General features: G+C 36.2%; 1 protein-coding gene across 2 annotated transcripts; it reads left to right on the top strand.

The window, feature by feature from the left end:
- Positions 1–95: 95 nt before the first annotated feature.
- On the top strand, positions 96–12,274 carry LOC109072172 (tubulin epsilon and delta complex protein 1-like). 2 transcript variants are annotated; one of them, XM_042774217.1, is made up of 8 exons: positions 96–329; positions 476–566; positions 646–821; positions 3,162–3,338; positions 4,015–4,104; positions 5,965–6,051; positions 10,342–10,548; positions 11,697–12,274. In XM_042774217.1, the coding sequence occupies exons 1-8, from the start codon at positions 198–200 to the stop codon at positions 12,057–12,059; spliced, it is 1,323 nt and encodes a 440-aa protein (XP_042630151.1). In that variant the 5' UTR covers positions 96–197; the 3' UTR covers positions 12,060–12,274. The 2 variants fall into 2 exon arrangements, with proteins under 2 accessions (XP_042630151.1, XP_042630150.1); XM_042774216.1 differs by having other exon boundaries at positions 104–329; positions 646–857.
- Positions 12,275–18,107: the final 5,833 nt, after the last annotated feature.

Below are 18,107 nucleotides of genomic sequence, written 5' to 3'. Positions count from 1 at the left end.
AAATAAATCATTAGCACTACCCAGTTCAGGAAATATGACGTATCGAGGGTGGCTGTCTACAATTTCTATTGGTCAGGATTGACGTCAATCATGTAGCGCGCCAAAGCAACAACTAATCAAAACGGCGTAAATGTCACTCAACTAGGAAGTGTCTGTTGCCTAACGACCATTAATGTTGTAAACATACTACATGCAACATGTCTCGCGAAAAGAGTGTTAAAGTGAAAGAAGTTATTACTTCTCTCTGTAAATTACTGTCTGTATTAAGCGTCGAGTCGATACCAACAGCTGAGGCATTCAGGAGAGCCAAATTCAACAGAAAAGATGCGGTAAGATCATGGTACCTTAGTAAGTTACTGTCATGGTAACATTAGCACTTCTCCCTGTCTAATTTGATTTAGGATAGTTTGATAGAAGAGTCATCATTAGCTAGATAAACCCTGCTTAGTGTGCTCAAAACATGTTTTGCTTTCAGGCAGTGGACATGTGGAGTTTGCTAAGCAGGCTTTTGCAGAAAGCTTTTGCTCTGGATTGTGCATGCTGGGACTTCAGAGACCAAGACTATGGTAAATTGATCACTGCCCACAACCTCAGTCCATGTGCAATACATTATTGTTTGTATGACTCACAGTGTTGTGCTTGCAGATATGCAGCTGCTGTTTGTCAGGAGTGCTCTGTGTTACTGTGGCTATGGGGCCCCGTGGGTGGTGGGGCCCTGGTCCCCCAGTCACATAAAAGAGGTGCGGAGCCGCGATTTGCTCCTGGCGTTCGGCTGGGTGCTGTCATCAGGGAATCTGCTAGACTTCATGCTGGCTGAGAAGGTTCATCAGTTTGACACACTCTCATCTGCACCATTGGTGAGACCTTGGGATTTGGTGATCCAATCAAGGGTCAGAGTACTAATTTTAGCAATTGCTTTTATCTTGTAAATAAAAAGCAGTCAAGCTAGAATTTCAAGTGTTATTCTGTTTAAGGCCAGCAGAGAGCAGAATAACTTCATTTTATGCACAATGATGCTCATGGAAAGGATATTGAGTTTCTACTAGTTGTTTTAATTTAAAAATAAAACTGTTTTTGAAATCCTATCAGCAGACTCTCAAGAACATTATGCATGACTGCGATACTAAACAGTTCACTTGTTGTTCCTTTTGCTCTTGGCTGACTACTCTAATCGACTTTCTAATAAAAAAAGATAATGAACAAAACAATGAAAAAATCCTGTTTGCTTTTAAGATAAATTTCAGCGCTGTTTTGCTCTTTTTGAAAGTCTAATTGGTTAAATCCTTAAAATTTAGTCTAATGGAGTCTGTTTCATCTGTTTCAGCAGAGGTGCTTGCTAAGACAAGCATCACTATTGCTCATACCTAGGATTAATAATTATAATATACAGTAGATCAGCGTGTAACTCATCCTACACCGTATGAGTCATGAGTAATACCCTGAATGCTTTGTGTTGAGAAGTATGCTATTATGATTTTAAACATTCTAACTTGAAATCTTAATCTTCCTTCTAGTTCTAGTTTTTGTTAGCATATATTAGTATCATTAGTGTCAATAAGGATTTTATTAACACTAATGATACTAACATATGTATCATTAGAGATAATAAAAACCTTACTGATCCCATTATAACAAAAAAGAAGCAAACTGAAGTTGGTAGAATAATACAGAATCTGTTATTTAATATCTACATTTAGATATTTTTAATAGGTCTGAGTGTTGCATTGTTCTCAAAATGAGTGCTGCATAAAATTACTTCTGTTTGATGTATTTATGTATGTGCACAGACTACTACTGTTTAAAGGTTTGGAGCCGGTACATAAAAAAAAATAATGCTTTCATTTAGCAAGATTGTAGTAAATTAATCGGAAGTGACAAAGACAAAGACATTTTAATGTTTCAGAAGACTTAAATAATTCCGCTTCTTTTGAACGCTCTATTCATCAAGGAAACCCGAAAAATACATCAATGTTTCTTAAACCCTTAACTGTCACTCACATTTTTGAACATAGACTTGAAAGTGCACAATCCAAACTTAAATTTGTATAATTCATGAACGAAAACATTTTATAACATGATATTGATGTACCATTATCATGGTAATGCAATGTCTGATTTTAAAATGGGTTTTAAAGGATGAATTTTGAGATTTTAAGTTTGGATCGTGCACTTTCACGTCTATGTTCAAAAATGTCTTTGTCACTTTTGATATATAATTTCTGATTATTTCGAAAGTGTGATAGAGAAAAAGACAACGAAGAAGACTTTTTTTTGACGAAGGTCAGAACTCCTGTTATGATGTAGATTTTTGAGGGTGCACTCTTGTCATAAATTAATCTATTACTTTTCCTACATAATTTTTAACAAAAAACGTTAAAATATCTATTTAGGAGTCTTAGACCTTTCCAATGATATATAGTTTGTCATGATAAGATATGGATTTTATTGTAATAGTGAAGTAAATGTAGGCGCCCCACAGAGGAGACGGGTGACAGTTAAGAGGTTAAGCAGCAAATCAGCACATACAATAATTTCTGTAGGATCATGTGACACTGAAGATTGATGGCTGCTAAAAATTCAGCTTTGCCATTTCAGGATTAAATTGCATATTAAAATAGAAAACAAAAATTAAATGATAATATTTCCCAAAATAAAAGTTTTTACCGTATTGTTGCTCAAATAAATGTATCCTTGGTGAGTGTAAGAAACTTCTTCTAAACACAATAAAAAAATCTTACTGACCCCAAATCTTTGAAAGGTAGTGTAATGTATATACTGCTATGATAACCATCCAACAATCTGAATGCAGCACTAACATATTTTTTCCTTAAAAGGCTAAATTAACCATGTGTTAAGCTGTTAATTACACAAATAAAAAAGATCAAAACATTATTATTTGTTTAAAGCAGAAGCCCTAAGTAGCAATTCCTGTTTTATGGATTTAACAAAGCTAAATCAAAATCTCCCCTAGAACCAGCTTGAGGTTCATGTCTCCCCTGGGGTTAAATCATAAAACCTTAATCTACTGAAGGATTTCTTTATCTTTACTTTTGTATTGTAGGATTTGTACTTTTTGCCTCCAGATGTTGTTACAGTATTAATAGAATGATGCTTGATAGCTACTGCTTTGTAACTTTATTTTCATGTTTGTGAACATGTAAATCCCCCAAGGTCTAATACTTGGACAGCCTGACGTAGCGGCACATGGACCAGGAGAGGATGCCTCAGTGAAGAAGCACCCGGTACTACAGGCACTGCAGTGGGAGTATGGGAAACTCAGACTTCAGTGGAAGAGCTTACTCTCAGCCCAAGAGGAGAGGTCCAAATTCACCCATAGGGTAAGTCACTAAAAATATAGTCTCAGCCTCAGACGTCACGCCCACAGACTGCTGGCTAAACGTCTGATACATATGGGACACAAAAGTGGAAACACTTCAGGAGTGTCTTCCATTCTTGCTTCCATTGTCCTCCATGTAAGTCGCTTTGGATAAAAGCGTCTGCTAAATGACTAAATGTAAATGTAAATGATTGTCGAAGTCATCATCAGATTGGTTGAATTCTACAGGACTTCCGCGAGAAGTGTGTGTTGCATTCTTTAACGTTCCGCCTGGAAACAAAGATACCGTGGCGCCAAACCCCCTCACGAAAAAAGAAAGCCATGTGTTTACAACTGTGACGACGAGCGCTTATCAGGATCAACTAAACGCTGGATTCTCAAAAGTATGTGAAAAATTTAAAGTTCGCGGCATAAAATCTTTAAAATATGTCTGAGAGTTTTAAACACCGGTCTGTTATTGTGGCAACATTTCCACGCCTCGAAACGTGACGATGAACGAAACGAACTGTGGTTGGTTGTTTGACATGTCGGTCGAACGGACTCATGGGCGGTCCTTGGCCAATGAAAGCTGTCCTGAACGCGAGACTACTAAAAATATAATCTAAAATAATGATAAAAACAGCATATTTAGATGTAAATGCAGAAATGTAATAATACCCTGTGTTCTTTTTCTCTAGGTTATCTCCAGTATCAGCCCCTCTGCTGTCTGTCAGCCTCACATCACTGGTTCCCATCACAGCAACACGACATCAACTGCTCTTGACAAGGTGACATGAAAATGCTGGAACATTGTAATGAAATACTGGCATGAGATCATGTAGGTCTCAGGATTTGTGCATTAAACACTGGGCAAGCGTTATGATTTCAGCCCCTGATCAGTGTTATTACATGACAAGTAACGCCTTTACTAATTTAGATTCTCTCCAGAGATTTCTTGTCGCATTTGTATTCCTTTGGTGTATGGTAAGTGCTTCTATCCGTCATCAGAGCATATGGTGATCAGCGCTCGATAATAACTGCCGTAAGCTAGGTAACAAGCTCATTTCAATCTGCGAATGATTGCTCGCAGCTGTCAATGTGTTTTTCATCCCCTGGCTTATTCTGGAGAAGGTTGTAATGAAGCATCCACCTCTATGTACCTGCCGCCCGATGCTTTGGTGTGACAGATTGACAAGGTGGGAAATCCTGCTTGTTTGAAGAGTGCAGATCTTGATCTTTAAAGTCAAAAGGCCCACGCTCTCCTGTTCCTTTCCTCGTTCCCTTGCTCTTTAGAGGCTTTGTAAGAGTTTTTTTTTATCTCTGAGAAAAAGTCTCCCTTCTGACACCAAAGAAGGGGCTGTTTTTGTCAGGTAGGTTGTTTAGAGTGTATAACAAAAGTGTGAAAAAGAATGAGTGGAATATAGAGAAAGTGAGTGAAAGATAGTGAAAAAAATACATAAGTGTTTTTAAAAATGATGCTGCCTAGGGCTTGGATTCCTTTTTTCCTAATCAAAGGAATCAAAATTTCGAACATTCATTGAAGTTAGTACAGGCAAAATGTTTAGTGTAAGAAGTAAAATACAGGAAAAACCTACTATTAATGTAGTAAACCCAGTCATGGCATGTTTTCCAGTTATCTATATATATATACACCCACAAACTACAGTTCAAAAGTTTTTTTTAATATATATATATATATATATATATATATATATATATATATATATAAATATAGCAGTTAATACTTTTATACAGTAAATATGCATTAAATTGATCTAAAATGACCGTACATTTATAATTTAAATGTATATTTATCTAAGAATCTTGTATGTATTACGTTTCAACATTAATAATGATAAATGTTTCTAGAGCACCAAATCACTACACTGTCGACGGGTTGATGGCTGTTTTTAAAATATAAAAATAAATAAATATTAATATTAAAATATTAAACTAGAAATCAGGTATTTCATTATGTAATATTTCAAAATATTATTGTTTTTACTGTATTTCTGATTTAATAAATGCAGTCTTACTAACCCCAAACCTTTGAATTAATAGTCACTAGTGATGAATTCTTCACTGTGCACATTCTTATAGTGTCATCAGCCAATCTGTGTTGTCATGACATCATTTTTTCTGTCACTTCACAGTAATTAGTCATATGTCATGTATGGCTCTCGAGTAATTGGCTTTAAACAACCTGGCAGCAGAGCCAAGCATCCATGAGTGAAGATTGCAGATTTCAAATCACATACAATCAGGGATCCTGCTTCTTAACTAATAGCTTTCTCCAGTTATTCTAGACTTTGGTCTTTGGTGAAGTATACACAGGCTAATAGATCTCTCTTCTCAAGCCGAGTACGTTATGGTGGGCAGCTCAGGGATCTCTCTCCCTCCCCTTTCCCCTTCAGCCTGTGTGGGGTGCTGTGAAGAGTTAGTCCCTGGAGCGCTTCTGTCTTACCGCAGAGATGTGAGGTATTAGCTGAGCTCCTACAGGGAAAAATTGCCCCTGAGTACAGATCAAAAAGGCTGCCAAGTGTGCACAAAACTGTACTTGCACTGCAAGGCTGCTGGGGGTTTTATTGTTTTAAAACAACAGAGCTTCTTCACGTTTAATCAGGATTTTTTGTTACATTTTATTTCAGGAGCTGGAGCGGATACAAGCGTTGAATGGAATTCTGGAGGCGTATCTGGATTGGAAATGCCACGAACCTTTATTCTGGTGCTGGATGGTACGTCTGCTGTGTCCCAAGCAGGAATGAGTTTGAGATTCAAACTCACGCTCCTTTATCAAATATTCTGTTTGTTCAAGCTGTCACATCGCTGTACAGCCCCAGGTATTTATGCATGGCCGGTTCATCCAGACACATGTGTGAGATTTTCAGCACCACCAAATTAATTTACTCTGAAAAGTTACCAATGATGCTAAATCTAATATGTATATGAGAGCCAGACTGCCGGTCTGCCTGCAGTAACCTTGCCTAGCTTTGAGTTGTCACTCACAGTGATGCACTGGCGCTCCAGGACTCTGAATCTGGCAGACAAGAGCCTTCGCTCAAACTGGCACCTCTCCAATTTGAGATGAAGTTGTAAAGAAGTCTCCGGCTAGCAGAAGTGGGTCCTGAGCACTTGGCAGGGGCTTCATTTTTCACTCTCAGTGTGCGTTTTAAAGTAAAAAGGGATGTTTTAACTGCTATTCAGTAAGAGTGGTGAGCTCATGGGTGTCTTTGAGTTGGACAAATGCAGGAGGGCTTTTTGTTTTCCCACTTCCAGCACATCATACTATTGAAATCATTACTTTTTCTAACAGTTCTTTTATGCTGAGCCTCAATATAAGTCGATATAAAATGCACAGTCAGAATAAAGTGCATTGTGAGGTTTCAGTGAATTACAATAACATCTATTAAATTGAGTTGTGGAAATACTCTAAACCCTGTTAATTCAATTTTTGGAGCCCTTTAGTGAGAAATTCAGTCTAGACTTTTGAAACGCAGAAGAAAGTTCCCCGGTCCAAAGAACAGGAAGAAGCAGAATGGAAATCAAATAGCATGCCCAACGCAGCAATGGGAAATCTATAGTTCTTGATGAAAGCCAAACATTTTGTGGATGGAGTGCTCTTTGGGCAGGATTGTTTTGTCACACACAAGGATGATGGAAGCAGCTCTTAAGCTTCGCAGCTATTGGTTGAACTGCTGTTGATTAGCACAGGTTCCTAAAGAATTTATTTTCTTTGCAGGTGCTTGCACAAGTCTGACTTTTTACCCAAAACACTTTCACTGATTTATTCTGAAATGTCGGGACATTTTGTAGCAGAACTGTTTTGACAAGAAAATGATCAGTGGTGCTTGCTGTTATTATTACTCATACGTAGGGCTATTAGTTTATTTTAAAATCCTTAAGGCCTGTTCACACATTTTAATCTTAACTATAACTGTAAAGTTTTAGTAAATGTTCAAATTCAAAATATTTATCATTCTTGGTGTGAATGGGCTTTTACACCATGTATTAAACTTCAGCAAATTTGTCATTCCAAATTTGTCCCAAACTGGTTGTTGCCCAGACATGAGTGATAGACCAATGAAGGTGCGTAGGCACCTATTGTATCCGTTGGCATTATTCTTCTTCTTTCTTCTTCCGTTTCTTCCGTCATTGTGTCTATGGCAGCCCCTAGAACTGCTTGTGGGAAACTTGTGAAATTTGGCACACTGATAGAGGACAGTCTAAAAACTAACCATAGTAAATTTTAAGTCTTTAACTCAAACTCTCTAGTGCAACCACTTGTTCAAAATTTTAAAAATGTTATAACTTTTGAACCGTAAGCCACAGAAAGAAAATTCTCGTTTTAGACGGTTAGTCTGATTTTCACGAAAATTGGCTCAGATCATCTTCAGACCATGCAGGCAAAAAGTTATGGAATTCAAGTTGATTCGTCCAACCGTTCTCAAATAACATGTGAATGAATTCAACAAAAAGCACGCAAAAATGGATATGTCTTCACAACGGTTTGGCTTAATAAGACCAAACTTGGTATTTATTATAACAATAAAAAAATCATAACACCAGAATACCTTCATTCATTCCCACCAATTCCACCAAGACGTTTAGGAGATACAAAAAATGCTTATTTTTGCTTCTAACTTCTGAATGGCTTGGCCAAAAATCACAATCAGAGCATCTCGAGTCAAACCATACCAAATTTTCCCATGTCAGCCATTTTGGCCGTCTGCCATTTTGAATTTTATCAGAAAATGCAATATTTTACAAACGCTTAGACTTATCATTACGAACCTTGGTATGCGTCTTTGGCACCATGTCCTGATGGTACTCAAAAAGCTTGGGCGCACGTTATATGTTATAAAGCAATTTATAAAAATGCTAATAACTTTTGCATACATTATCATATTGTAATAAGGCTGATGTTGATGCCGAGAACATCGATACCAATTTTGCCATAATTGGCTGAACTTCCTGTCCGCCATTTTGATTCATGTTGAAAACCTACTTTTTCGAACTCCTCCTAGACCGTTTGTCCAATTTTTTACCAAATTTGACTCGGCTCATCTTCAGACCAAGCTGGAAAAAGCTATGGATTTCGTGTCGAGAAAAATTCTCGTTTAGCGCATCAACGAATTTGCAGGAAAGATACCAAAATGCATCCGAGGCTGTATCTCTGCAAAGCTTTGACATATTTACACCAAACGTTGTATGCGCCATTGTCACATCACACTGACCACGCCACATCAATTTGGTAACAGCGCCACCTATTGGTCAAGAGTAGTAAACCATTAATTAATTATTAATTATGAAATTTACAAAAATGCTAATGACTTTTGATTGCATTAACCTATTGTAATGAAACTGTGTCTCGAAATATTCCTTGGCTTATGCAGACAACATAGTTACCAAATATGCCAGCGTATGCCGAACTTCCTGTCAGACAATTTGATTTATGTTGAAAACCTACTTTTTTGAACTCCTTGTCAACCGTTGGTCCGATTTTAACTAAAATCGAGTCAGATGATCTTCAGACTGTGGTAACAAAAAGTTAAGGATTTTGTGTTGATAAACGAAACCGTTTTTATACAGCGCCGCTACAACTTTTAGGCATAGTGCCAAACTGCATCTCAGGCTGTATCTCTCCAAATATTTGACATATTGGCACCAAACTTTGTATGTGCCATTGTCACCTCACACTGACCATGCCACATTAATTTGGTAACAGCGCCAATAAGTGATAAGCTAATAAATCATATTACTAGTGGTTGTATTTAGGATTTTTCAGCCATTTTGATTAAAATAATCTTAAAATGGTTTTAATTACTCATTCCTGCAGTTGGTCTGAAGCTTGCTTCTGTAATGCTTGGCCCCGTAATTGCTGCCTGTCACTATATATATATATATATATATATATATATATATATATATATATATATATATATATATATATATTTTAATTTTGTTTTCACACCTGTTTGTTGGAACATGTGATTTAAAACATAGTGTGTTTTTCCTATTAGTTTGGTCTTACTTAAATGAACACAGCAATCACAATCTGAGATGTGTTTCCCATACAACAACGTAGCTCACGCTCAGACGTTTTGATCAGGGAGTGGACAGTTTGCTCACAATTTACTTTTATAAATACATTTTTGGTCCTTTTTAAAATGTCCTGGATCCTGACATATATTTTTTTAATATAATTTTTAACAATTTTTTCCCATGATAATCTCCAGCAATCAGAGAAACACATTGAGCAAAAAAAAGAAAAGAAAAACACCTATTCAGCGACCACCCACTCTCATGAAGCACTGCAAATTGCATAACATCGTGTCCCCAGTCTCAAATTAAATATTTGTATTCATTTGAACATTCTGCAATAAACTTTGATTATATTTATACAACATAAGCAACTTTAAATAAATAGTTCTATTTTTCTGTCGTTTTTAATGTGATTGTCATTCACAGAACTTCATGGGATTTTGTTGTATCTTTATTTACACAGCATTGTCTTTTTATTTGATTTTTCAAGTACTTTTTTGCTTTAAATCAATGTTTGTAATGTTGTGATTCACCCCCTAACTGGTTGGTTTGGCTCTTGACTTATAATGTTTTAACTAAGTACTAATACTGAGAAAATGGCCGGGCACTGTTACACTTCAATTTTGTGTGTTTCAGAACAAAATAAACAACATAAAGTGTAGGTCTGAAAACACCCTTTTCATTTTTCGCATAGCTAAGCACCACTCATTTTCCTTTAAAAAAATAAAAAATGAATAAAGTTAAATTGTGATTGATTGCACATTAAAGAGAAACCTGACAAAAACGACACAGTATGCATGTTCTGATTGCAAATGAGAACTAGCAGAAAACAAATTTAACTGATAGCTCTTTAGTAAATTAATTTAAGGGCTATATTATTCTTTTAGCAGTGCTCGCTGACATGGCTTGAGCACAGTGCATCTCAATTGTCTCAGAAGGGGTCCTGACAGACCTGTTGCACTTATGCCTTTGTCTCTATGCAGGACAGCGTGATCGACAGCTCCCTCGCTGATGCGTCCGAGGTCGATCTTGCCGATTGGCCACCAGGGGAGCGGGCTGTCACGGTGAGGTGTCCCCACGGAGACGAGACCAGGAGAGCAGTCAGACGACTTGACAAGATGTTGCTAAGGCTGCAGACAGAACTGAGAGCCAGAAGAATAGAGCAGTCCACTCTCACACTCACCTCACAGGTAATGACCAGCCAGCAGGTAAGATCCGCCCACATAAGTGCCAAAGGGGAGGCTTCACCTTATAATAAGATTAGGATCTCACTGCCAGAAGTTTATAAAGTTTTTAAATTCAGGCGCTCTCAGTTTTGGTGCTTGAGATGTTGACAGTCTAAGTTTTAAGATTTATAAAAACTCAGCCCCACCACATTTATATGTTCATCACATCATCCTTTATTTCCTGTTACCTTCCAGCTTAGAGTTTTTCCAAGTATTTTATTTTACATAAAATATTGGCAAAGCAAAAGTATGTATACATAAAAAAGAAACTTAATTATTATAAAAAAAATATTATTATTAATAATTATTCATATTACTAATAATTATTGTAGTATTTAGATAATTGTTAAATGACATTATTATTATTATTAAATAATAGTAGCAATATTATTATTATTATTATTATTATTATTATTATTAAGAATAATAACTCATTTGTATTATTATAATATAACATAATATTATTATTATTATTATTATTATTAATTATAATAGGTCTTAAAACTATTATCTAAATTCCATAATGACCATAATTAAATGAATAATAATCATCATCATTATTAGTATTTCTTTTCTTTGGGTTTGCATAGGGACCAGTTCTCCATTTGTTCTGTGCATGTGGAACTTTTCTCATCATACTTTATTACCTGTTCAGAGGTTCTTCCAGCAGATTCAAGAGATGTTTTAATATCTCTGTAATGAGCGAGGATAGTACTAAAAGAATTATAAAAACTAGGTCATCTCATCATTGCATTCTTTTATTACCTGAATAAATTACACTTTATTGAATGAAAATTCAATGTGGTTGGTGCGGTGGATAATTAGGTGGTCTTTGTGATGTGATACAACCACAGATCTAACCTGTTATGATAAATGACTGCCTGCCATAGCTGAGGTCTTATTCTGAATATCTCAGACTGAAATTTCTTCACATCTTTTCTAAACGCATTCCTAGTGATGCAAGAGATATACACTGACATTTCTACTCCCATGTACCTGATCATAAGGGTTACCGCAATACCTTTCTTTTTGATATTAGTATCCATTTGATGTTTGATCAGTATTCCAGTCTGTTGAAATCATCAGTCTTAGCAAGCTTTCGTTCTCATTAGGGGGGACGTCAAGGGGCTTCTCGGCTCTCTGAAAGTCAGAGAATGGAGGTGGAGAAGAAGGTTTCAGGCTATTTAGAGGGTCTCCGTCTTACTAACACCTCCGCAATCACATCAAGAGGCTTTTTGCCATGTCTACAGGATCCACAGCCCACAAAGACACCTCACAGGTTCCACACCGGAGAACCTGGCCTGGACGTGACAGCTGGGAAGCTCCAGGCATCGACAGCTCTGGATGAGCTGAGGGAGAGGGCGGCTGTACTGCGGTGGCAGCTGGAACGATTGAGGCAAAATATGAGAATGGAAATGCAGAGACAGGCCGGCACAATGGAGAGGATGGTTCTCATCCCACCAATTAAGAGATAAATACATTTTTTGTGTCACTGTATGCACTGGGTTCCTGACATAAAGTTGGACAGGCTGCATTTTGAGTCCCTAATTAAGGTGAACATGTTAGTGTTTGAATTAAAACTCTAACTTATGGATGTTCTGCATTAGAGAATCAATTTCTTATGTATTTAAAAATGACTGCCGCTGTGTGAATGTCTGTGTGCATAGAAAATAAAGAATCTTCAAGGCCATTTAGTCTGTACTTGAATACTTAGACTGAAAAAATTAAATGATTATTATTTTGACTACTGAAATGTATCAAGCCACACTCTGAAAAACAAGTCTAATGACACGGATTTAAGCAAATGGCTGACCTCTGTACTTTTGTGTACTTTGCGGTGTGCTAGAGAAAATGGAAACATTCGAAATCTTTTTTTAATGCATGCCACTTTTACAGGGCAGAACAGCCTGCAGTTTCCAAAGTAGGTCATTCTTTCTGTTGCTTTCCGAACCTGTGAAATTAGGATCGAAATTTGAGAAAAATCAAACCCTAGTAATGATTAGCAGCTCCCTGCAGAGATCTGAACCCAGTTTTACTGAGCAGTTCATAACATGAGAGGATTTCGCCTTTCAAATCCAAATTAGTTACTACCAGCCAATTGGTGTGGTCTCAATTACATTTGGAAAACTGTAAACAAACTAGGTGTGTAAGATAACATGAGCTATTGGGCAAACTAAAGGAGCTGGCACCAGCCTCAGTATTAGTCGATTAAGAAAGTCATTTCCAACACCAATTTTCATTAGGATTATAAGCAGAAATCCTAATCTAGACGCTATACAGAGCATGACGATTTCTAAAAGGATTTTCTCTCCATTACCTTCGGCCTCCTTATCTAGTACAGAATTGCGGTTTACAACTGAGGGAACGCAAACACACACAGACTCGCCGGGTCCATTTCCCTGATGTTTGATGTGTGCTCTAAATGAGCTAAGACTCATGTAGCTGAAATTCAAGGTTCTTATTATGCTTTTATCAAGAGGGTCAACCAGTGCCAAGCCAAGAGCTGGTGTGGGTGGGTTCCTCGCTACCTGGAGTTCTCTGATGAATATTTTAATAATTAGATGATGCAGATGGGTCCAAGTGACGCATTTTCTCTTTGGCATCAATTTTAATAGGTTGCAGATTTCACACATGAAAGGTGGTGCTGCATAGCAGAAGTGTCGCAGAAGCAGCCCTGCAAGTAGAGTTTCAAAGCTGAAACTCTACTTGTTTTTTGCATGCTGCATGGCTGCATACCTAACACACAATGAAAATGTATTTTACAAAGTATTTTTTTTTTTATTAAACAGTATAAAATAATGGAATAAACTACTTATTTGTTTGACAAAAACATATTTTAATGCATTTGCTGACAAAACTGGAAAGTACTTTCTGATCTGGCAAGCTCTAATCTGATTGGCTGATTTGTACACAACTTCTCTGATTAAGTGCACACAGGATTTATTTATTTATTTATTTTTTAATCAGTCTGCTTTGAAAGAAAGTGGAAATCTTCAAAAGCTTGCCAAAACTTGAAATCAAATCTTTAAAAGACTTTTGTTTGAATCACTTAAAATGATTTGATAGTTTTTCTTTATATTTTGAATTTAATATTATTTTTATGTTTTCTGTTTTCATTTTAATTTAAAACATATTTATTTATTTTTAAAGTAATTTTGTTGTGGGTTTTTTGTCATTTATATTATATATTCTTTAAAATGTCTGTATAATTTGTATGTATTTGTTATTTAGTTTTAGTTATTTTAGTAGTTCAAGTATAACTAAGTTTCAACTAATGTTTAACAAACAAGTAAAAACATCAAATAAATAATTATAATCTAACATACGTCAAAATGTTTTTTTTTTTTTCTTACTTTCAGTTTTCATATTGATATTTATTGTGTTCATATTCTATTGCAAAGCACTTTTACTGCTATTGAGCTGGGAAATGGGTAAGGTTAGGGACAGATTTGGTATTATGGGTAGGTTTAAGGGTGGTTTAAGGTGTAAGGGATGGGTCAATGGTCTAATTATAAATGCAATTACAGAAATTAATTACAGATGTAATCAAATGCAGATATTTTTCAAAAATAATTACAATGTGAAAACATGTATGAACACAATAAGTGCACTGTACCAAATGATCAATTTAAATGTAAGTACATAGTAGTTAAGGCCATTTAATATAAAGTGGGACCACAAATCATTTTTGGTTAATAGAATATTGAATTAATGGAATACATAGTTGATTTTAATGTATTTAATTAAATACTGTATGGTAACACATTTACCTGATTTTTCATAAACGTTGATTCTGTTCTCTGTGATGTCAGGTGTTGCATTCAACTCATTGAAGAGGATTCCATCATTTTATCCAAAACTTTAAAATGAATAAATTCTGCTATCATTTAATCATTATCTAATCAAAAACAATGTTTACATTTTAGATGAGTCAATAAATCCATATTGGTTGTTTCAGAGTCTATTCAACAAAAAATGTATGTGTAAACAGTCTGTGTAGATTCATAACTAAATCATCCAGGTAATAAAAACGTTCAGAAATTGTTTTTGTACATGTAAACACTATGTTCAAATACCTACGAATCATAATGAGATCAGGCTGCTGGGATTCATAAATTATTTACCATTTGGATATAAATAAGGTCCCTTTCCTCGTGTAAATAAATTTGATGATGAACAAGCGCAGTCTGTAATAGTTTCTCCAATAACCACTTAATAATTTATGTCCGTTATCAAAGGAACTACTCAGTGTGGCAAACCAGAAATCACAGTTGGCTGTCTGTGTGAGAGCTCCTGTTGGCATTCCACTAATGTGCTACAGATGCAGCCCAAAAATCACTGTGCTGTCTGCTAGTCCTCTCAGTCAGAAGCCTGATTAGACCCGACCCTGGAGGTCCAAAGTCATTCTTCCAGTACACATCCAAGCCAGTCACAACACTCTTTTACTTATTACAAAACGTCTGGGGATGAACATGGTACTGTAGTGTCACAAATGAGAGCGTGGCACTGACAGTGTTTCCAAAGGCACAGTGCCTAATGGATGGTGGCAGGGTCAGTGCAGCACCGCTGCACACTCTGCTACTGCTCATTTAGACAGGAGGCCATTAGAGAAGGCATTGTCATTGCCTTCGAAAGGTACTCGGCTGGAAAGATACTTGAGCCATCCTTCACGGAAGTAGAGCAGACCGCTTTACCCTTGAGGAACCTGATGTACGATGGGACCTTGCTAAGTACCCACAGTGCAGAACTACAGAGAGTTTTGCAAGAATCGCCTTGGTATGTATCTTTTTAATTGGCTAAATTGTGTCTTTTCTCTGCCTTGTTTTGCAGGCGGGGGGCAGAGGGTCGAGAGGGCATGACTTCGAGGGATTTTTGGAGATCTGAATGGTGTGTGCGAGCGGGAAGATGCATCAGACTACTTAATAAAGCTGGTACACAGGGATGACACCTGGCTTTCATCTTCTTTCAAAGGTGTAAGAACACAAAAGCCATCTAACTGTCTATGCCAGATATAGTGACAGTGAAAAAAGAAGAGTTTACCGCAGGCGAAGGGTTTAAACCCTTCATAAAACATGGAATGTTTTCTTCCTCTGCAGCTCAGGAACATAATGTAGATAAGAAAGTACGTCAGGAAGGAAAAATGTTTATCAAATACAGACACAGCAAGTCTGATTAATTAAGAGATGGTACTTTATTGGGAGCTTCTAGCTAGTATTTCACTGAAAATTAAGGGGTTCGGTGCCTTGCTCAAGGGCACCTCAGTCATGGTATTGTTGGCCCAAGACTCGAACCCACAACCTTAGGGTAAGGAGTCAAACTCTCTAACCATTAGGCCACTACTTCCCCTTCTTTGAACTTTCTATTCACTAAAGTGTCCAAAAAGTGTCATCTGTTTTCAACATTGATAATAACAAGAAATGTTTCTTGAGCGCAAAATCTTCATAATGATTTCTGAAGTATCGTGCGACACTGAGGTCTGGAGTAATGGCTGCCATCACAGGAATAATTTCTGTTGTTGTTGTTTACATTTTAATCTATTAAACTAGAAAATGGCTACATTAAATCGTAGTAATATTTCACATTATTATTACTTTGTTCTCTGTTTTGATAAATGCAGTCTTGGTTAATACAATTCTTTCAAAAAAATTATATATACTGTATAAACTATATATATACTTTTCAACCCCAAACTTTTGAAATGTATAGAAATTAAGCAATTTCCTAATAATATTTTGACAATTGCTTTAGTACAATAATAACCCAAAACCTATTATTTAATTTAGTAAATATTTATTTAATTGTGTTGCCTATATAATACTGTATCTTTATAATAAAATGTTATAGTTTCCTCACAGTATGTAATGGATTTATACACATGCAACAGCCTTTATATTTTTCTGACAGTGAGATCATCTTTTTGGGGGTCCTTGTCCTCATAGTTCAAAACCCCTGGTCTTGTACATATAGTATGACCCATAAAACCTCAGAAGTCTGGCTGTATTTGAAAGGAGTGAGGTGCATTATTAAAGCACTGACCCAGAAAGTGTTCAGAGTAAAGGTGTTCTGTAGTCTTAGAAAATGGGAAAGGACTGGCTATATCAGGCCTGCTTGAGGGTTATTGAGGAGTGAGATTCCTATGTTCAGCTGCTACTCAGCATATGTCCGTATTGGTGCAGTAGATTTATAGAGATGTAAGTAGCTATTCTTTATAGATCCCAGATGAAATGTTTCCCAACAGAAACCTCTTTATAAAGGTTAGGATTATCTCAATTAATCAATTTCTGCACAACAAACTTTAACTGGAAAATTAATGATGAATTAATTAATTAATGATTAATGATGAGAAAGTATACAGCATTTTTGGGTTTCAACTGGGCCAAGTATTCTTTTCATTGTTCAAGTTGTATTATGATCCTCTGAAAATCGATTTTCAATCTTTTTTTTTTTTATTGAAAAACAAGATAATTTTGCTTCTCAAGTAAATGTATCTTGATGTAAGAAAATGTATATAGTTTTATTAGAAAACTAGACAAAAATACCAAGGAAGAACATTATTTTTGCATTAAAAAAAAAAAAAATACAAAAAAGCTATTAAACAACATGGAGCCTGCCTATCATAGGCTTTAAAAGAGAATACAAAAAGTTTAAACAATTATGAAAAAAAATAAAAAAATGTCAAAGGTAACAGATCAAACTACTGTTTTGGCCTGAAAGCTATTAAAAAAAAAAAAAAAAGAAAAGAAAAAAATTATATTGTCGTTTTTGTTTGTAAGGTTATATTTTTGAAGCCAACAAAAGACTGCAACGGAAAACAATTTGTGAATATGTACTTTTCACTTAAAAGTTTAGACATTGAGAAACAGCTTTTGTGGCATCTACCATTCTTCCCTTTGTGTTTTTCTATCGTCATTATTTATTGAACAATGCCTTACTTAAAACTCTTTAAGACTTGAATGCTTTGGGGAAACTTAATTGGTATCCAGCTGCCAACATAATGTCACTACTGAAACCACAATACAATTAAATAATAATTCTAAATTCAAGATCACTCTAATTAATTTGAGGAACTGAGATGGAAACTGTCCTCAGGCAAGCAAAATGGACCCAAATTTTTTTTTAAGATTTTTTTTTTTGCTGTTTTATGGCTTTTATTTAGATAGGACAGTAGGTCGACGGGAAGTGAAGTGGGTGAGAGAGAGCGGGGTGGGATCGGGAAAGGTCCATGAGCTGGGACTTGAACTCGGGATGCCCGGAGCGCAATGGCGCTACATGTCAGTAGGCAGATTACGAGGCCAGACTTGACTCATTTTTTGAGTAATTATCCAAGAGACTCTATAGTCCATCAGCTCTAGTTGGGTTCAGCAACAAAGCAGTTTTATAGAACAGACTAATGTGATGTTGTGTCTGTAAGAGACAGAGTGAGTGGGGATCTCACCCCAGGGCACATCAATGGCACATATAAGAGAGTTTGTTTGTGGTTTTGCCATAGAGCAGATAGCACAGCCACTGAGCACTAAATCAAT

This window comes from Cyprinus carpio, chromosome A17 (genome assembly GCF_018340385.1).
Source record: "Cyprinus carpio isolate SPL01 chromosome A17, ASM1834038v1, whole genome shotgun sequence".
Taxonomy (NCBI): Eukaryota; Metazoa; Chordata; class Actinopteri; order Cypriniformes; family Cyprinidae; genus Cyprinus; species Cyprinus carpio.
This window is presented reverse-complemented; position numbering and strand designations above follow the sequence as displayed.